Here is a 19773-nt window from a genome sequence, read left to right on the forward strand (position 1 = left end):
ATGTTTTTATTGATTTTTTTAGAGAGAGGGATGGGTAGAGAGATAGAAATGTCGACGTGAAAAAAACACATTGATCAGCTGCCTCCTGCACACCCCCACTGGGGATCAAGCCTGCAACTGGGCATGTGCTCGGACTGGGAATCAAACTGGGATATCTCGGTCCACAGGACGATGCTCAATCCACTGAGCCACACCGGCCAAGCAGAGTTTCATCTTTATAGCCACTCAGAAGATTCCTTGAATTTTCTATTTTATCTCTTCTCTGGGAGCTGGGCCACTCAATCTTCTTAGGACTTTCAAGTATTTCCCAAAGATGTGTGAAGAAAACTGGAAACTCAGATGCCAGCAGATATAGAAATGTCAGGATTTGTTACGTGACATCTTCCCCATACCCAGAGTCCTAGGCATTGATATTTTAGAAATCTATGCACATCCTTTTCATTGTGCCCTTCAAATGCCAAACATTTTTCATTCATCCCAGGGATCACCTGTACCATCACTGGTACAAGTGAATTTCAATTACATTTTTGTCATTTTTATGTCTTTGGGTGAAAATAAGTTCTGACACAGAAAAACATCAATAAATTCCTTAATAGCTATGTGCATGACAGTCAATTTTTTTATAGTAGATTTATTTATTTATTTTTAATTAATTTATTTTTGTTACAGATGTTTCTCCTTTTTCCGCCACTGATTCCCCTCTCCCCCCCTCCCCACCCTGTCCCCACCTTTGTTGTCCATGTCCATTGTTCATACATACATGCATATAAGTTCTGTGGTTTATCTCTTCCCCACCACCCCCTCTTCTGGGGATTGTCAGTATGTACCCCACTTCCACATCTCTGGGACTACCCCTTTCCTCAGACTGTTATGTTCATTATATTCCACAAATAAGTGAGATCATGTGATATTTATCTTTCTCTGCTTGGCTTGTTTCACTTAGGATAATACTCTCCAGGTCCCTCCATGTCATCTCAAAGGATAAGAGACCTTTCTTACAGCTGAATAGTACTCCATTGTGTATATGTACGACAGCATTTTTATCCATTCATCTACTGATGGACACTTGGGCTGTTTCCAGATCTTAGCTATTGTAAATAGTGCTACTATGAACATGGGGGTACACATATTTTTTCTGATTGGTGTTTCAGGCTTCTTAGGGTATATTCCTAGAAGTGGGATCACTGAGTCAAATGGAAGTTCAATTTTTAATTTTTTGAGGTAGCACCATATTGTTTTCCATAGTGGCTGCACCAGTCTGCATTCCCACCAGCAGTGCACTAGAGTCCTCTTTTCTCCACACCCTCGCCAACACTTGTTGTTTGATGATTTGTTCATGGCGGCCATTCTGACAGGTGTGAGGTGATACCATATTGTTGTTTTAATTTGTGTCTCTCTGATGATTAATGATGTTGAGCATTTCTTCACATGTCTTTTAGCCATTTGTATGTCGTGTTTGGAGAGGTGTCTATTTAGTTCCTCTTCCCATTTTTTAATTTGGTTCTTTTTCTTTCTTTTGTTGAGTTGTATGAGCACTCTCTATGTATTGGAAATTAACCCCTTATTTGATATATCATTGGCAATTATGCTCTCCCATACAGTGGGTTGCATTTCCATTTTGATGGTTGTATCTTTTGCTGTGCAGAAGCTTTTGAGTTTGATGTAGTCCCGTGTGTTCATTTTCTCCTTTGTTTCTGTTGCCTTAGGTGATGTATCAGTGAAAATTCTGCTGCGTATGAGGTCTGAAATTTTTTGCCTACATTTTCTTCCAGGATTTTTATGGATTCATGAGTCACATTTAAGTCTTTTATCCATTTTGAGTTTATTCTTGTGTATGGTGTAAGTTGATGGTCTATTTTCCTAGTTTTGCATGTAGCTGTCCAATTTCCCAACACCATTTATTAAAAAGGCAGTCTTTACTCCACTGTATGCTCTTGCCACCTTTGTCAAATATTAATTGAGCATATTGCCTTGGGTTCATATTCAGGTTCTTTGTTTATTATTTTTATATTTTATTGTCTTTACATCATTGACCAGCTTGTGTCAGGTTTACAATGAGTAACATGGTCTTCCCCCCCCCACACACACCAAATATAACACAATAGTTGGTACTAGAAAGAAAATATTTATCATAAGTTTTCATAACACTGTTGTTACTGCACATACGGTAGCATGTGAAGGGGAGCACATGAAACATATCTTTGGGATTAGAGAAGACCTCCCAGAGGAAATATGATTTAAGCTGAGTCTGAAACAATGAGAATGGTAAGGGATATGGTAGTTATAGGGGTGGGGGTACAGTTGAGTTCCAAACAGAGAGAAAATGGTGCACAGGCCACAGGCAAGAAAAAAATATGATGACTTTTTAGAAAATGTGCTATACCTAAAACAAAACATGTGGGAAAATTTGACGCAAAATGAATCCATGGAAGCAGATTCACAACAGGTAGGGTCATACAGATTGTTTAAGAAGTTGGACTTTATCCTAAAAGCAATGAGTATGAAGTAAGGGGAAGGGGGGTCATCATCAGACAATCATTGTTATAAATTGATTGTGGTTAAAGTATGAGAACACAATGGAAAAGTCCAAGACTGAATGAGAAGAGTATATGATACAATTGCAATAATCCAGGTGAGAAATTGTGTTGGTGTGCATGTGGTAAGGTGTTACTAGAATTAGACAGAAGTGGATGGAGAGATTTCTATGATTTAGACAGAAGAGAAGCTTGTGACTTGAGGAGAGAGAATAGTGAAAGATGATATCTGCATTTCTGACTTTACCTGAGTGGAGAGCAGTTGTATTTATTAGGATGAAGATCACAGAAAGAAAATGACTCTATTAAGTAATTAACAATTATTTGTTGTCTGGCTCTTGCAGTAAGCATTGTTTTGAACTGTAGATTTGAAAAAAAGATAAAGAAAACCATCCAGTTTAGCATATTCTGTATTTTAAGTAGTTAAGTAGAAAAGTCTCTTAGACAGTTATATATGTGTGCATTGAGTTTAGAAAACAGTATAAGAGCAAAAGAGATTTGAGAATGTTCAATAATCATATTAAATTAGGTTAGACTGGAAATTTTGTTTCAAAAGACTAGAATTGGTTAAGAGCGTTTTCCATGGAGCCAGACTGCCTGGATGTGACCCCCTAATCCTACTTCTTACAGGTTCCCTGTCTTTAGCTTCCTCATCTGTAAAATAGGGGGATGATAGAAGTTGTTGAAGGGATTGTTGTTAGGATAAAATAAATACTCCTAAGAATAATGATAGAAATTGTATAAGACAATTTATGCAAGTGTTGGTACAGGGCCTGGAAAATATTAAGAGCTCAATCAGGGGTAATTTTGCTTTGTATTGTTATGTTTTCTCAGAAGAGTAGAGAAGAAGGAAATGTCTAGGATGGGTTTAAAATAAGCAACAATAGCCTGGCCAGTTTGGTTCAGTGGTTAGAGTGTTGGCCCATGGACCAAAGAGTTGAGGGTTAGACTCAGGGTGTCCAGGGCACATAGCTGGGTTTAAGGTTTGTTCCCTAACCCCAACCTGGGCTCTGTGGGAGGCAACTAATTCATGAGTGTATCTCTCACATTGATGTTTTGCTCTCCCTCCCTCTCTTCCTTCTACTCTAAACATTGATGGAAAAATATCCTCAGGTGAGGATTAAAAAGAAATAAACTAATAAATAAATAAAATAAGCAACAACAAAAAAGATATTGACATGAGAGTTTTCAAAGAACTGAATAATAAAATATTACCTACTTTTAATGGTACATTAAGACAAAAAGGGCCTGGCCGGTGTGGCTCAGTGGATTGAGAATCATCCCATGGACAGAGAGGTTCCAGTTTGATTCCCCGTCAGGGCACAAGCCTGGGCTGCAGGCTTGATCCCCAGTAGGGAACGTGCAGGAGGCAGCCCATTAATGTATCTCTCTCACATGGCTATCCAATTAAAAATGGGCAGGGGACTTAAAGAGACACCTCTCCAGACAGGACATACAAATGGCCAAGAGACATGTGAAAAAATGGTCAATGTCACTAATCATCAGAGAGATGCAAATTAAAACAACTATGAGGTATCATCTCACACCTGCCAGAATGGCTGCCATCAACAAATCATCAAACAACAAATGCTGGCGAGGGGCTGGAGAAAAGGGGACTCTAGTACATTGCTGGTGGGGATACAGATGTTTATTTTGGCTGATGTTAATGGTTGTAATATAATTAAAAGTATGAATGACAAGAGTAGTATGTATTTTCTCAACTCCTCAGAAAAAGACTCTTTCTTACCAGGTGTATTTTGTTATTCTTAATTGATAGATGAGATAACTGAGGCTCAGAGATTAACTGACTTGTTCAAGATCACAGAGGTGATGGGCAAAGGTGCTTTTTCTTTAAAGATCACATTCTTTCTGCCATACTATGCCATTTTCCTTTACCCGTTTGTTTTATTTCCTAAAAATAATATATACAGGTAAATTTACTATATCCAAAGGTATAAAAATGATTACAGTTTTTATTCTTTTTAAATGTAATGGAATTTTTTTATGTCTAGTGTATACTCTGTCCATATTATCTAGGGGAGTTTGAAAAAAAAAGTGTATATTGTGAAAGAATATAATTTTATACATAATAATATGGTATAAGAATTAGAATTGATTCCACTTCTTACACTATCTTTCTACATTTCTTAGGTGTTTTTGCTTACATATTTTGATAATAAGAAAATGAAGACCATGACTATGACATCTTTATAAATAGTTTATAAATATGGAATTATCTTGTCTAAGTTTGTCTTTATATTCCTTTCTAGGTATCATTCTATTAGATACAAGTGTTATGTTAAACTTAATCATGCTGTCTGACAATTTTTAAGTGTATATTTTCTCCTACTTTTAAGTTCTTGTTATATATTCTTCTTAAAAAAAATTTAAACTGACTGTATTGCACATGTCAATAGGTCTCCTCAGTCTTTTTTCTCATTAAACCAATGGGAAACTTAAAATGAGAAAAAAAGAAAGTTAGATTAATTAAGAATGAGATCAGACAACAATGGAGGAGATCTAAGTCAATAATTTTTAAAGGTTATTTTGATCAGCAATTAGTCCATGGATTTTTTTATTTTCTAACTTGAGAAGAAGATGCATAGCCTATATCTTACCAGGACTCCTGGAGTGATTTTCTAAATTCTATAACTAATAGCCTCTCCTGTAAAAGAATTTAGAAAATCACTCCAGGAATCCTGGTAAGATATAAGGATTAATTGCTGATTGAATACATTAGCATTTAATTTGCCAACATTTTCTATAATTTTGCTTAATGTGCAGAATTCTACCTAACCCTTCTTATCTCTTAATGAACTAATAAAACATAGATTTTCTTCATATATTGCTAATGTACAGATCCTGATCATGCTGACTTCTATAAGAAATAAAATGCATGGAAGGCCCTAAGTTAAGTTTCCTTAAATATCTTATGTGTTTCAAAATTGCAAAATTATAATATTTCCCAAAGGTGGTTTATTACAAACCCCTCATTCTAGAAAAATAAAATTATATTATTAGAATGTTTCCATGAATTGTATCACTTTTTTCATTCAGCATATGTAGAGGTTATGAATTATAGAACACAAAACAAAATCTCAGGTTTGCAAGAAATAAAACTTTCTTTTATTAAAAATAATTTGGAGTCTTCATGTCATTAGTTGAAAGACACCAGATACCGTCAACACAAGGTATTCTCACTAATTCCTGGTGGCAGCTAACCATGCTGGCATCTGTTGAAGTCCTTGCTCTTGTTTGGCTTCTGGTTGTTATGGCAAAGAGACCTCTCTTGGTCTGAATACCTTACTCTCATCTATTTCTGATCCACTCTAATGCCATGCAGCACCAGGGGGTTGTCTAAAACCTTGTATCACCTCTGATGCACTGTCAGGAAATATTTGAACTGTTTTTTCACACAGTGCTGAGAGCTCTATCAAGCTATCTCGTTCTCATTTCTTTGTATAGCTCCTGTGATCATTTCAAGTGTCATTAACCTTGGTTAACCACTAAGACAAGTGATTTTGCCAGAGTAGAAAATGACAAAAATAGAGCAAACCAATCTACCAACCAGTGCAACAGAACTAAGGTCAATGTTATTGGTGATGTGAAGGGGTAGGGGACTGAGAATCAAAGCAATGGTTCTGTGCCTTTTAAATGACAGGAATGCCAGTCCTTTTGATTCTAAGATATGTTGGCATCATATAGTTTACTCTGTCAAGACACTCATCTTTAAATGGGAAGGACCCCCTAAGTAAATGGATCAGGCTCAAGTTCTATGGAAAGGGAGGAGGCGATTGATAGAATTTTGGATCTGCTTGGTCTTAATACTATAGATTATTGGATTCATAAATGGGGGAAAGAGGAAGTAGACATAGCTCATGATAACATGAACTACATGTGGCGCATATTTCCCAGATCGATGAATGAGGGTCAGCCCAGTCACAGTGACATAAAAAACCAGAGCACAGCCAATATGGGAAACACAAGTGTTTAGAGCCTTTGCCTGCTCTTTACCTGAAGCAATACCCATAACAGTCTTAAGGATTAGAATATAAGAGACAAAGATAAGCACAGAGTCCAAGAAGCCAGTTAATGAGACCACGGCTATAGGATAGAATCTATTGAAAGTAATGTCAGCACAGGCCAGTTTGATCACATCTTGGTGCAAGCAGAAGGCATGAGAGAGGGCATGGGATCTGCAGTAGGGGAATTCAGAGAGGGTGATGATTATGGGCACAATAAGTATAAATCCTCTCATTAGAACCCCTAGACCTATCTTCACCACCTTAGCATTGGTGAGAATAGAGGTGTATCTCAGGGGATTGTGGATGGCAATAAAACGATCATATGCCATGACAAGCAAGACTCCAGACTCCACAATGGAGAGAGAGTGAATTAGATAGGCCTGGAAGTAGCAGGCTCCATGGCTGATTTCCCTGTGGTCCAGCCACAGAACACCAAGCACCGTTGGCATTGTTATCAAAGTCACTCCTAGGTCTGTGGCTGCCAAAATAGCCAGAAAGTAGTACATAGGTTCATGAAGAGTGTGATCTTCTTTGATGAGGAAGAGGAGAGTGCCATTGCCAAGGAGTATGGAGATATAGATGACAAAGAAGGAGATGGAAATCCAAGGATGAAATATCTCCAGACCCGGGAAGCCAGTCAGTAAGAAAGGGGCAGCACTGATGTTGGACCACATGACAGACCTCTGCATTGAAACAAACAAACAAACATAAGGTCTCTCTAAATTAGTCTTGTCCAGGAAAAATATAATTTAAGCCACATATGTAGTTTTAAATTTTCTAGTTGGCGCATTAAAAAGCGTAAAAAATGGAAGAGTGACAAATAATTTCAATAATGTATTTCATTTAATCTGCTGTAGTCAAAATATTGTCATTTCAAATGTAATCAGTATAAAAATCATAGAAGAAATATTTTAAATGTTACTGTACTCATGTTTCTAAATCCAGTATTTAGTCTACATTTACAGAAAATCCTAACTCAAGCTAAGTACGAGCTACAGTAGTGAATACCTCTAGATTATAAGGTTATTTCTATCATATCATTTAAAAAATAAGAAATCACAGTCTTTGGGTAGAGTTGTGCTCACCTTGTATCCCTCCATAAAGTTCTCATTCCAATATTCTCTAATTCTAATCCTTCATTGTCTGGGTCAGAATCCTCTACTAACGCTTACCCAAATGGCTGACATGATCTCAACTGAAACCTAAGGTCCCTTGTTCATTTCTAGTTCTGTCCTCTAGTTTATTCGTGTCTTTTTTAAAATTAATTTGTTCATTTTTGTTACATATTTTCATCTTTATTATAAACGTTTTACATTTTAGAAAATAATTTGGTACTTTCATTTTGGATTCACCATTCATATCATATGTTCATTGATTTAATAATTAAGAATTGATGGTACCTACAAAAATGAACATTAAGGGCACAAACCTCATGATCTTGTGATAGTGAGGGACAAAAAACAAGCTTTCTCTTGGTTATGCCATCTTTACTTGGATGGACTCTCACATTACAATAGTCTCTGTGTCTAAATTATTATACAAGTCCACAGGACCACCCCACTTTGGGAGCCCCAAAGAGGGGTGCCTGAAGTCTCCTTAGGTATCATCTGACATCATGGAATTTTTATATTACTAAACTTTGTGGAGTTTACAACTTTCTGCTTCAAGGAAGCATTGCATTTAGCTCCAGAAGACATAATGTGAAAACTTAGAAGTGACTTTTTTTTCCAACTCCTAAATTTTAATTAAAGGCAGTTAGATTTGTCTATTACTCTGTCATCTGATATTTCTTGCTTCTTTAAATCTTAATGTTTTGTGTTAAATGCAGGGCATATAGTGGTTTTTAAAAAGCAGATATTTACACACACATTAAAATGCCTAAAATCCTGTATATTGACAACACCAAATACTGGCAAGGATGTGGAGTGACAAGAACTCTCATACATGCTGGTGGGAATGCAAAATGATTCGCTCATTTGGAAGACCATTTGGCGGCCACATATAAAACTAAACCTACTCCCATACAAAAGGTAACAGTTGCACTTCTTGATATTACCCAAAGGAGTTAAAATTTTATGTCTACACATAATAATCAAAACTTGGAAGCAAACTTGATGTTCTTCATTAGATGAGTGGATAAACTGTGGTACATTCAAACAATGAAATACTATTCAGCACTAAAAGAAAATAAATGATCAAGCCATGAGAAAGCATAAAGTAAACTTTTGTGCATCTTACTAAGTGAAAGAAGTCCGTGTGAAAAGATTCCATATTGTATGTTTCCAATTCTAGGACATCCTAGGAAAGGCAGGCACCTGAGACTTATTACCACAAGAAACTGAATTCTGCCAACACTACAAATGAGTTGGGAAATGGATTCTTCTCTAGACCCTTTATATAAGAACCCGGTACAACCATCACCTTAATTTTGGCCTTAACATACCCTAAGCAGAGAACCCAGTCAAGCCTACTAAATTTCTGACCTACAGAACTGTGCTATTATAAATGAATGTTGATTTATAAGCAGTGCATTTGTGGCAATTTGTTCCACAGTAACAGGAAATAAAGGCAGTAGGGATTGTTATTATTCACATCTTAACTACTAATAAAAAAACTAAAATTCAGATCGTTTATGTAAGTTATTTATTATGTCAGTTAACTTTTGCCACAAAATGGCCACATGGAAAAGCCCTAAACAACATTTCATATTTGTTTTTCATTCATACTCTGGTTCAGCTAATTTTGGGTGATGCAGGCTGGGTATCTCTGATGACTTCTGTTTCTTTTGATCATGCACCTAAGTTTCAGCTGGATTTCATCTCCATCCTATCCTTCTCCTGCCTCTTTCTTTTAAATCCATGAAACTCTTCTCAGGTTTATTACAATCTTACATTTCACTTTGCTCTCTCCTTCTAAGTTCCAGATTTCTTTCCTGTGTCATCCAGGCTTCAGCACAAAACTTAACACAACATGTTTTGTCTTTTACTTTTCTACTACCAGTCTCTCTGACCTAGTGTCTCTAATGAACTCATTCCAATTAAAATATGGTTGGGCCCTGCCCGTGTGCCTCAATGGATTAAGTGTCATCCCATGGACTGAGGGGCACTGGTTAGATTCCCAGTCAGGGCACATGTCTCTCTCTCTTTCTTTCTCTCTAAAAAATGAATAAAAACATATTTAAAACATGGATGTACTCCCAATCCAATACTAGCATTGCTTATCTTGTTAACTGCTATATTAAACATCAATTCTCCTGAAAGGAATGACAGATTTTGGTCTGATAATGAGAGATTTATAAAATTTTAATTATTATTAACATACTGATATGCTGCCTGGTTGGTATGATGATGGTCAAAATGATTTATGCAATAGCAGTGACTTTCAAATAATACTAATAACATAATTGGCTAATGTGGAAGCTTTCTGACCCACACACTATCTTTTCACAAATTTCCAGATAAGAATCATCAAGAGCTCACCAACTACCTATATATGTGCTACCATCAGGTCCTCCAGACTTTAATTTTTCCTCAGCTGTGGAAGTGATTGATTGATCAGTCCTGACTTTGTCTTACCCACTATAGTTCTTATACAATGATCATTGCTAAGCCTTAGTGGAACAGTAACTTTTAAGGATAGGCACTGGGGTAAGAACACACACACACTGTTTTGTTCTGTAACAGAATAAGTCAAATAACTGAAAGCAAAAGGCACAAAGAAGAGGAAAGAGATAGAAGAAATGTTACATAGAAAGATATGAGAGAAAGAATACTGAACACAGAGGACAGAATCCAGAGACAGAGAAGATGTAACATGGTGTCTTACATGTGTCATGATGACCCCACCCTGCACATTCGCTCTCAACATCAGTCTCTCTTTCCCTTCTTGCCTCTTCTAAAAAATAATTCTCTTGTAGAAAAAATATTCTTGGTAGCTTTAGGCTACCAATCTATTATGCTGGACAGAATCCATAAAGACAAATAATAGCTTTCCTCAGTTTTCTATTTACCTTCTTGCAAAACCTACATGAAAGAAGAGTAGTCCAAGGAAAGCAGTTATCTTTCTTTTCTTTTCTATTATCTTCATTCCATGGTAAACAGAGCCTTATCTGGGGTATCAGGAATTAAGGGGAGAAGTAATTGCTGGATCTTGATGTAGAATCTGGTGCAAATGTTATTTTTGAAGGCCGCTAACATTATTAATTGGTCAAATTATATGTATAGAAAAATGGTTCCCCAGGGTCTCTGCAACTGTAGATAATTAGGCTTCTAGGATGTCCTTTCTTTGCCTCTTTGGGGGAAGAAGGTGAGCCCCCAGAGCTGTATTCTGTATCTCCACTTTTCCTTTGCAGACTGAAAACAAAATTGTAGCTTCATCTAGAGGAGATGAACGTGGTCCTGTGAAATCATCTTTGTCCCTTCAAATCCCCATCTCAAAAGAGAAGATACCATCAAAACTACATTTGACTTTGGTATTCCTGATTCCTGGAGCAAGTAAACTCCCTAAATGTAGATGAAGCTTGATCATTTCCTGACACTTACCTTTCCTTGGTTTTAAATGAGATCACTCATTATAGTACTGGACATATGCATTTCTGAAGTGATATTTTCTCACAAATCAATGAAAATGCTACTAAATTCCAACAATAAGTTTCTATCTGTCTCTTAGTTGGTCTTACCCAGAGGTCATAGATCTTGCTGCTATAACAACTCAAGTCAAGTAAAAAGTCTTCTTTTACTTTAAGTATCTTGCAGTAAGGTGAAGTCGTGGGCATTGGTGAAGAGCCATCCTTGGCTCTTTGTAATAATTTGTAATTGAGTGGAAAGGGTGTATTCATATTCTGGCAGAGATGCAGATCTGAGAGACTCTATTGTCTTGCCTGAACCTTGTCTCTAAATTTATCCTGGGGCCTAGCCCAACTGTGAGACTTTAAAATGACTGTGGATGCAATGTGTTCAACCATGCAGGTCACATATTAGCCTTTGACATTTCGGATTCAATTTAAATTCCTCCTGAACTGTCCTCTGCTCATAAGTCTTTGTGAAACTCAGTTGGACTAGGAAAGTCAGGATGAAGAGACAGTCTCTGGAAATGACTTGAGTCTGAATGCCCTTGTACCTGAAAACTCTTTGTCCTGAGTACATATTTAGGGGTGATGACTTGGGAGAGCCATATTTTGAGCTCAAAATGAGATGGAAGTAGTGAGCACTCAGGTAATCCACATAATTTCCAAGCCGTCCTCTCATATGTCAGAAGGTAGATTTACCCTCTCATCCACATAACTCTTCTATCCCTATGAACATACAGCACCTGGAACAAGTGGAAAGTCATTTGTGGGAAGATGCCCTAAGGTTAGAATGACTTCCTAGTGAGGCAGAGACAGCTCTCTGGAGAACAGGAATAGCTGTTAGTATGTATCAACACTCAAAGCCTCCAGGTTTGGGGGCCTGGGAGAATGTGAGCAAAACACCAACAGGGTTTGTCTTTTCATTAAGCAGCTCTTTATGAATGACTCTTTCATGCATGTATTTCCCAAAACTACATTCATTCCCTTCGTATTTCCTGCTGTACTGCCTATAAAGTATAGAATCACTGCAGCATAACCTCTCAAACTGGGAAGGGCTTCTCACCTCTTGTAATGAAAGCCTTTGATGGAGTATTTTCTGACAAGAGTCATCCAGAACAGCCCAAGTGTCCATCAGTAGACAAATGGATAAAAAAACTGTGGTACATATACACAATGGAGTACTATACAGCTGTAAGAAAGAAAGACCTCTTATCCTTTGAGAATACATGGAGGGACCTGGAAAGGATCATCCTAAATGAAACAAGCCAAACAGAGAAAGACAAATTTCATATGATCTCACTTATTTGTGGAATATAATGAACATAACAGTCTGAGGAAGGGGGTAGTCCCAGAGACGCAGAAATGGGATACAGACTGACAATCCCCTAAATAGGGGGGTGGTGGGAAAGAGATAAACCACAGAACTTATATGCATGTATGCATGAACAGTGGACATGGACAACAAACTGGGGAAAGGGCAGGGCAGGGAGGGAGGGGAGGGGGGAATCAGTGGGGGGAAAAGGAGAAACATCTGTAACAAAAATTAATAATAATAAAAAAAAAGAGTCGTCCAGTTCACACATGTCTGTTTTTCAGCCACAGAGCACAATCTTAATGAGACTATGTGTTTTCAAGATATTCCGGTAGTCACATTATTAAAAAATATTTTACTTTTTGAGTTAAAATATTTTCCTCAGGACTTACCATTTCTTGGCTCTGGCTCTGGCTCTGGTGCCACATGGCTTAGGACCCATTTCTGTTTTATATTATATACGGCATAGATACAAGTAACAGTCAGGCATCTAGATACCTTCACTAATGACTTAAGACAGCCTTTACCCAAGAGATTTTGCAATTTGTCAAGTGAGCCTGTGTTGACATTGAACAGTCTCCTTTTTCTTTGGCATTTGATTTTATTATGTCAGCCTTAGACATTTCAAACTCGTCTGTACAGATGCCATCATTTAGTGTTTTCCTCTGGAGGGCTCATCTCATCTTGTCCATCTTTATGGTGCTTCCTCACTGTTCACTGCCACTGCTACCCATCAGATTGGTGACAAGCACTAGTGCCGAAGGACATAAATTCCTAAATAACCTACACAAGTGAATTATGTGTATGAGCTTATTCATAACAATGATACTTCTCTGAGGATTTAGGTTACAAAATAAAAATTGATTTAAATTCTGTAATTGCACAGAGAGATTTCTAAACCCTTTAAACATTTCTAATCCCTCTGGGATTCTAATGTAATACTCATAATGTTTAATAAGTATCATTAAATACATCACCTTTAGTTCACTCTATAAAAGTCTGTACTCCTGCCCGGCCATTGTGGCTCAGTGGTTGAGTGTCGATCCATGCATTAAGAGGTCACCGGTTCCATTTCTGGTTAGGGCAGATGCCCAGGTTGTGGGCCAAATCTCCAGTGGGGACATGCAGGAGGAGGCCAATCAACGTTCTCTCTCGTCAACGTTTCTCTCTCTCTCTTTTCTTTTCTCTTTAAAATCATTAGGGGGTGGGGGGGGAGCCTGTACTCCTGAGAAGGAAATGAACAATTATTTGTTAATTAACTGAATGAAACTCATTTACTGTTCACCTGCCATTAATTCATTTTGTATTTGGAGGAAAAATAACCTGCTTTTTTTATTTTTTATCATACTATGGTTTTTCAGTGTATCGCTAATATTTCTCATTCCCGGATCTTTTTAAAGATTTTTTAAAAATGCATCTTTATTGTTGAAAGTATTACAGATGTCCTCCTCTCCCTGCCCCCCATTGGCACCCTCCTCCCCAATCCCGTCCCCCACCCCCCACCTTCACCATACTGTTCTCTGTGTCCATTGCTTATGCATACATACATATAATTTCTTTGATTTATCTGCCCATCCCCCCATTCCCTTTTTCTCTAAGGTTTGTCAGTCTGTTCTCTACTTCCATGTCTCTGGATCTAGTTTTAACAAAACAAAAAATAACAAGGAAGAATTTTATTAGGCTGTGGAATCAGAGACAAAGTTAAACTACCCTCCTTGTCATTGAGCCTCAGGAAAACACAAAACGAAGGACTTGATGGTTCTTGGGAATTTTTTACTTCTTTATTTATAACTTACTCTAAAATGCTTTTTATAGCCTGAGATCACTTATCTGATAAAAAACATGACTTTTTAACAAGTCTAAGGATTTCATCTTACTACTTCTACCAAAATAAAAGCATAACTTCTTTTCATAATTTTATTTTGGAAAATCATAGATTTGGAGAGATAATACAATATCAGCTCCTATAAGAAATAATACTTTTGAAGAGGAAGGAGAGATTCTCAAAAGAAGGAAGTAGGTGCTGCTTCTATAAGCATAGTGGAGTACAGGGTAGAAAATACAGTCCACTAAAAATAGACTATTTCAGTGGAGTACAATTTATACTGGCCTTGGAATTAGAATATATAAATTTAAATCATAGCTATGGTATTTATAAATTTTATGTTCTTAGATAAGCTATTTACATTTTTTACCTTCAGATTTCCCATGTATAAATTAGCGATAATAATGCCTACCTCTTGATATTATTATGAATAAAATAAGTTGTGGAGAGACTAGAAGTTGAGAAATACATGTTTGAATTCATAGACAACTGAAAACAGGACAGAATGTATCATTACACTCATACTCATATGCAATATATAGTATCCAGACTGCATGACATGAATATCATAGTGGATAAAAGGATAAATAATGAGTAAAATAACATAGACTCCCTTTTTATAACCTTAGTATTTTTACAATTATATTTATTGATAATATAGAAAAGAAATGAGAGTTGGTGGTTTCTTATGTTGAACCCCCTATAAGCATGAATTTGGATGCATGCAATTTATTAATGAATGCTCTCAGGGCACAGGGAATGAAGAAATGCAGGGGATACAGGGAAGGAGATAAGCAAGGAAATACATGCTCCCATCTGGAGTTGAATGTCAGAAGGCAAGATGGTCTACAGCCTTCTTCCTTGGGACCAGGAGCCATAATCATGGTGAAGCAATTACAACTGGGTGGAAAACAAGTAACTTGAAGAAAGCTGCAAATGTGAGCAATGAGCAGGCAACACTCACAGGACCCAGGGGTAGGTGTACAGTTCTTTCAAGTGATCTGGACAAAGTACCAATGAGTCAATAACATCTTCCATATAGTTCCACTTCCTGGCCCACTGGGTTCTTTTCTTTCTGTGATTAATATGTAATGAAGACATAGACTCCACTTTCTGAAGATATTTTAACTTGAGTCACAGGCCCTTTCCTAAATCATTAGACATTTTCAATCAAATAAAAATAATATTATTTTATTCCCTGGGACATTCATGCTCTGTAAAATGGAGTCAGAATACATATAGAAAGTGATGATTTTCCCCAAAATATATGAAAACCTCTTCTTTCAGTCCCTTGGGCCTTTTCCATAGCAAAAGGAGGAAGAGGGGACTACCTTTTCCACCCACACAAACTAGTTAGTCCCTGGTGGATGCTCTGGAGATGGTACCAACATCAGAGCTGAAGATGGACATAGTAGGATAGTAATGAGGACAGAGATGCAGGGGATAATGACTGTCTATTTCTTCTAATTTATTTATTGTTTCTCTTATCTCAATTTTTTTTTTTTGCCTTGGGAAATAAATAAGCTCATGAGTATTAGGATAAAGTCATAGTCATTTGATGGAGTGGGGGAGGAACAAATAGGGTGATTGAGATAACAATTACAACACCATTTAAGAAAGAATTCATACTTTTTTTTCAGGGAAATTCCTCAGGTTCAGGGACCAATCATATAGGCACCCACAGTTTGTATGAATATCTGTGGGGGAATTTGTAGGAGCTAGAGATTGGATTGAGTATAAATATATAAAACTTTGCTCCATTTCACCTAAACCAACTGATAATATTATGTTTTTATAACTCTGTTCCTATATGCCACCTTTCCAATTCCAAAGAAATACATGTTAGTTATATTATAGATACACCTATAAACACATAAAGTATTATTATTACAAGAATTGAGTGGCAAACTAACAGAGATATTTAGTATACAGATTGGTTTTAATGCAGAAACTATGTTAAATCAAAGACCTATGCTTAAGAGCTAACGTACAACAATTTGTAGCTCTACTTTGACAATTATTTTAGCAAGAAATATGATCATGTATGGTTGATATGAAACTTCTTTGCTCCCCCATCACAAATCAGAATTCTTTCATGTTGTGTGACGGGCTACAATGGCCAAAAATCAGGTGTGAACTCTATGGATGGTAAAAAGGTGAAGAATGCCACTCTGGATCTGCTTAGTCTTGACACTATAGATTATAGGATTCATTAGTGGAGGAAACAGAAAATAGACAGCTCAAAATGATGTGGATAATATGTGGAACCTCCTTCCCAAACCTATGAATTAAAGACAATCCAATCACTGTGACATAGAAAACCAGAACACAGCAGATATGGGACACACAAGTGTTAAGGGCCTTGGCCTGCTCCTCTCTGGAGGCAATGCTCAGGACACCCTTGAGTATCAGCACATAGGAGATGAAGATAATCAGAGAATCCAGCACAAATATCACGACTACATACACAACTAGATATAGCCGATTGAAAGTGGCATCAGCACAGGAGAGTTTGATGTTACCCTGATGAAGGCAGAATGCATGGGAAAGGACACAGGAAGGGCAATATGAAAAAAAATAGAGGGGTAAAATTAGGGGGACAACAGATACAAATCCCCTTGTCAGCACTACCAACTCAATTTTCACCACTCGTGTATTAGTGAGTATAGAGGTATTTCTAAGAGGATAGCAAATGCCAATAAAATGATCATAGGCCATAGCAAGCAAAACACCACACTCTACAAAGGAAACTGAATGTATAAAGAAGGCTTGAGAAAAACAGGCTACATTTCCAATCTCCCTGTGGTCCAACAACAGCAGTCCCATAACCGAGGGCATTGTGGTTAAGGTCAGCCCGAGCTCTGTGGCTGCTAGCATGGCCAGGAAATAGTACATAGGCTCATGAAGATTGTGATCTTCCTTAATGAGAAGAAGGAGGGTCCCATTGCTGAAAACAACAAGGATGTAGACAAAAAAGAAGGATGTGGAAATCCAGTGGTGAGCTGCCTCCAAGCCTGGAAAACCAGTCAATAGGAAGGAACTGGAGCTGCTATTTGGCCACATGTTGGGGTCATCCAGAAGACATGCTCTTTTTTTTCTCACTTATTACCACAGAAATGTAGCTCTATGTTCAAAGTAGCATTCCAAATATATCATCCTAGAATTCTTACTGAAAGGTAATAATAACATCAATATAAGCCATTTTTTCTCAAAACATATTCTTTTTTTAAAAACTTTTTTTTTCTTTATTGACTTTAGAGAGAGAGGATGGGAGACAAAGAGAGAGAGATAGAAACATCAGTGAGAGAGAACATCGATTGGCTGCCTCCTGCACGACCCTCACTGGGGATCAGGCCTACAACCTGGGCATGTGCCCTGACCAGGAATCGAACCAGCAACCTCTTGGTACATGGGTCAATGCTCAACCACTGAGCCACACCAGCTGGGCTCAAAACATATTCTTAGGACAACCTGTATCTTTTGTGTTTTTAACTGCATATTCTAGGGACCATCTTATACCTATAAAATTCTTGGAGTTTCATAGGGTCATCTGCATTTTTACAAACTTCACAGAAAAATTTTTATGCACACTACAACTTAGAAACTATTCCCATCGATTATGCACTTTGCAGAAGAATCCAAACATGAGTAATTTCAAGGAACTCAACCCTTATCTAAGTCCAGTCTACTACCCAAAGCTATAATTGACTTCACCATAGTTATTCCTAACCACATTATCTTGCATATGCTTGATTTCTCTGGATTTTCAACAAAAGAGCCAAGAGTAAAGTGTGGGAAGAGAAGCTGAGTCACTCACTACCACTGTTGCTAAGAAGATATATATATATATATACACACACACACACATATATATATATATATATACACACACACACACATACATATATATAAAGGAGACAATTCACTTTCTAATTTCATAGATTAGTGATGGAAAAACAAAACAAAAATGTTTAAGTGTTTATTAACTTCTTCCTGGACATAGCAGAACTACTTAGTCCTCACTACAATAGCCAAAAATAATCAGGAATTAGACGACCATAGACACTTGGGCTGAAATAAATTGACCATAGACACTTGGGCTGAAATAAATGCTTAGGCCAGCCAAAGACATGGCTCATAATAGTTTCTCCTTCAATTTGAAAAAACAAAACAAAACAAAAACTTCTCTATTTCTATAGAATTTCTTTCTCTTTCTCCATTATTTTTCTGTAGGTCCACTAGAGTAACTCCTCAGAAACTGATTTCTTCCTTTTGAATTCTCCATTTGCTTTTAAACAACCATCTTCCTGATCTTCTTCCTTTTATATTCAGCCATAGGTTTCTGAATTTGTCCTATCCAATATTAAATGAAAGCTCTGTTTCTACTTAAACAGAAAGGTGTCTGGAAGTGGGGAGAACCATTTAAGAGGGTATTAACATCTCTTATGCTACTGAATGATGAGTTTCTTGCATAGAGAAATCACATTTTTTTAATCCTCACACAAAGGCATTTTTCCATTTTTTTATTCAGATAGAGTGGGAGGGAGAGAGAGGAAGAGAGAGAGAGAGAAACATGGATGTGAAAGAGACACATTGAGTGGCTGCCACCCACACGACCCAAACAGGGTTGGGGACAAACTGAAACCAAAGTACATGCCCTTAGCGGGAACCGAACCCGGGTCTCTCTGGACCACAGGCCGATGTTGTAACCACTGAGAAAACCAGCCAGAGCTAGAAATCACATTTTATTTGCCTTGCTCAACACCTAGCAAATAACCTACACACAAACACACACTACAAATATACATCCATTATGTATATACATATTTGCATATATACAGGTACATATATACCTATATGTACGTACAAACACACACACACACACACATATATATACACAGTTACACATAGATACATTAATTTACCTAATTTAAAATTTTTTTTACTTGATTTTTAAATAGACAGAAAGGGAGAGGGAGAGAGAGAATCATTGATGAGAGAGAAACATCCATTAACTGCCTCCTACACACCCCCTACTGGGGATTGAGCCTGCAACCCAGACATGTGCCCTGACCAGGAATCAAACCAGTGACCTCTTGATGCATGAGAGGATGGTCAATCCAAAGATCCACACCAGCACGGCTAATTTACCCAATATTTTTGAGCACCCACTGTGACAGGCATGACATTCTACGCATGAAATTAAATGAAAAGACAAAGTCTCTGATTTTATCAGCCATAAATTAAGTTAGAAAATAAATTTTAAAATTTAGATAAATAGAAGTGCAATTTAAAAATAATTGAGATGTTACTTCATACAGGTTAACATTATCGTTTGGATGATCTGGGACTGCATCTCTGAGAAGCTGACATTTGACCTGAAACCTGAATAACAAAGAAGAGCTGGCCATATGAACACCTAGAAAAAGATTGTTCCATTGAGAGGGGAAAATGGGCTTGTGTGGAGCTTGGTGCAGACAGTAGAAGGACTAACTACAGGTTTTGTCAGA

General features: G+C 37.2%; 2 protein-coding genes across 2 annotated transcripts; both read right to left on the reverse strand.

Annotated features, from left to right (window-relative positions):
• Positions 1-6300: 6300 nt before the first annotated feature.
• LOC118627623 (olfactory receptor 51B2-like) lies at positions 6301-7233 on the reverse strand. The gene has a single exon (XM_036257986.1). The coding sequence runs from the start codon at positions 7231-7233 to the stop codon at positions 6301-6303; it is 933 nt and encodes a 310-aa protein (XP_036113879.1).
• Positions 7234-16456: 9223 nt separating this feature from the next.
• LOC118627624 (olfactory receptor 51B5-like) lies at positions 16457-17326 on the reverse strand. Its single transcript, XM_036257987.1, has one exon. The coding sequence runs from the start codon at positions 17324-17326 to the stop codon at positions 16457-16459; it is 870 nt and encodes a 289-aa protein (XP_036113880.1).
• Between the last annotated feature and the right edge of the window lie 2447 nt (positions 17327-19773).

This window comes from Molossus molossus, unplaced genomic scaffold (genome assembly GCF_014108415.1).
Source record: "Molossus molossus isolate mMolMol1 unplaced genomic scaffold, mMolMol1.p scaffold_m16_p_13, whole genome shotgun sequence".
In the NCBI taxonomy this organism is placed as follows: Eukaryota; Metazoa; Chordata; class Mammalia; order Chiroptera; family Molossidae; genus Molossus; species Molossus molossus.

Bases quoted from the DNA above. Each gene is read 5' to 3' on its own strand.
- LOC118627623 (XM_036257986.1), bottom strand. From the start codon at position 7,233: ATGTGGTCCAACATCAGTGCTGCCCCTTTCTTACTGACTGGCTTCCCG.
- LOC118627624 (XM_036257987.1), bottom strand. From the start codon at position 17,326: ATGTGGCCAAATAGCAGCTCCAGTTCCTTCCTATTGACTGGTTTTCCA.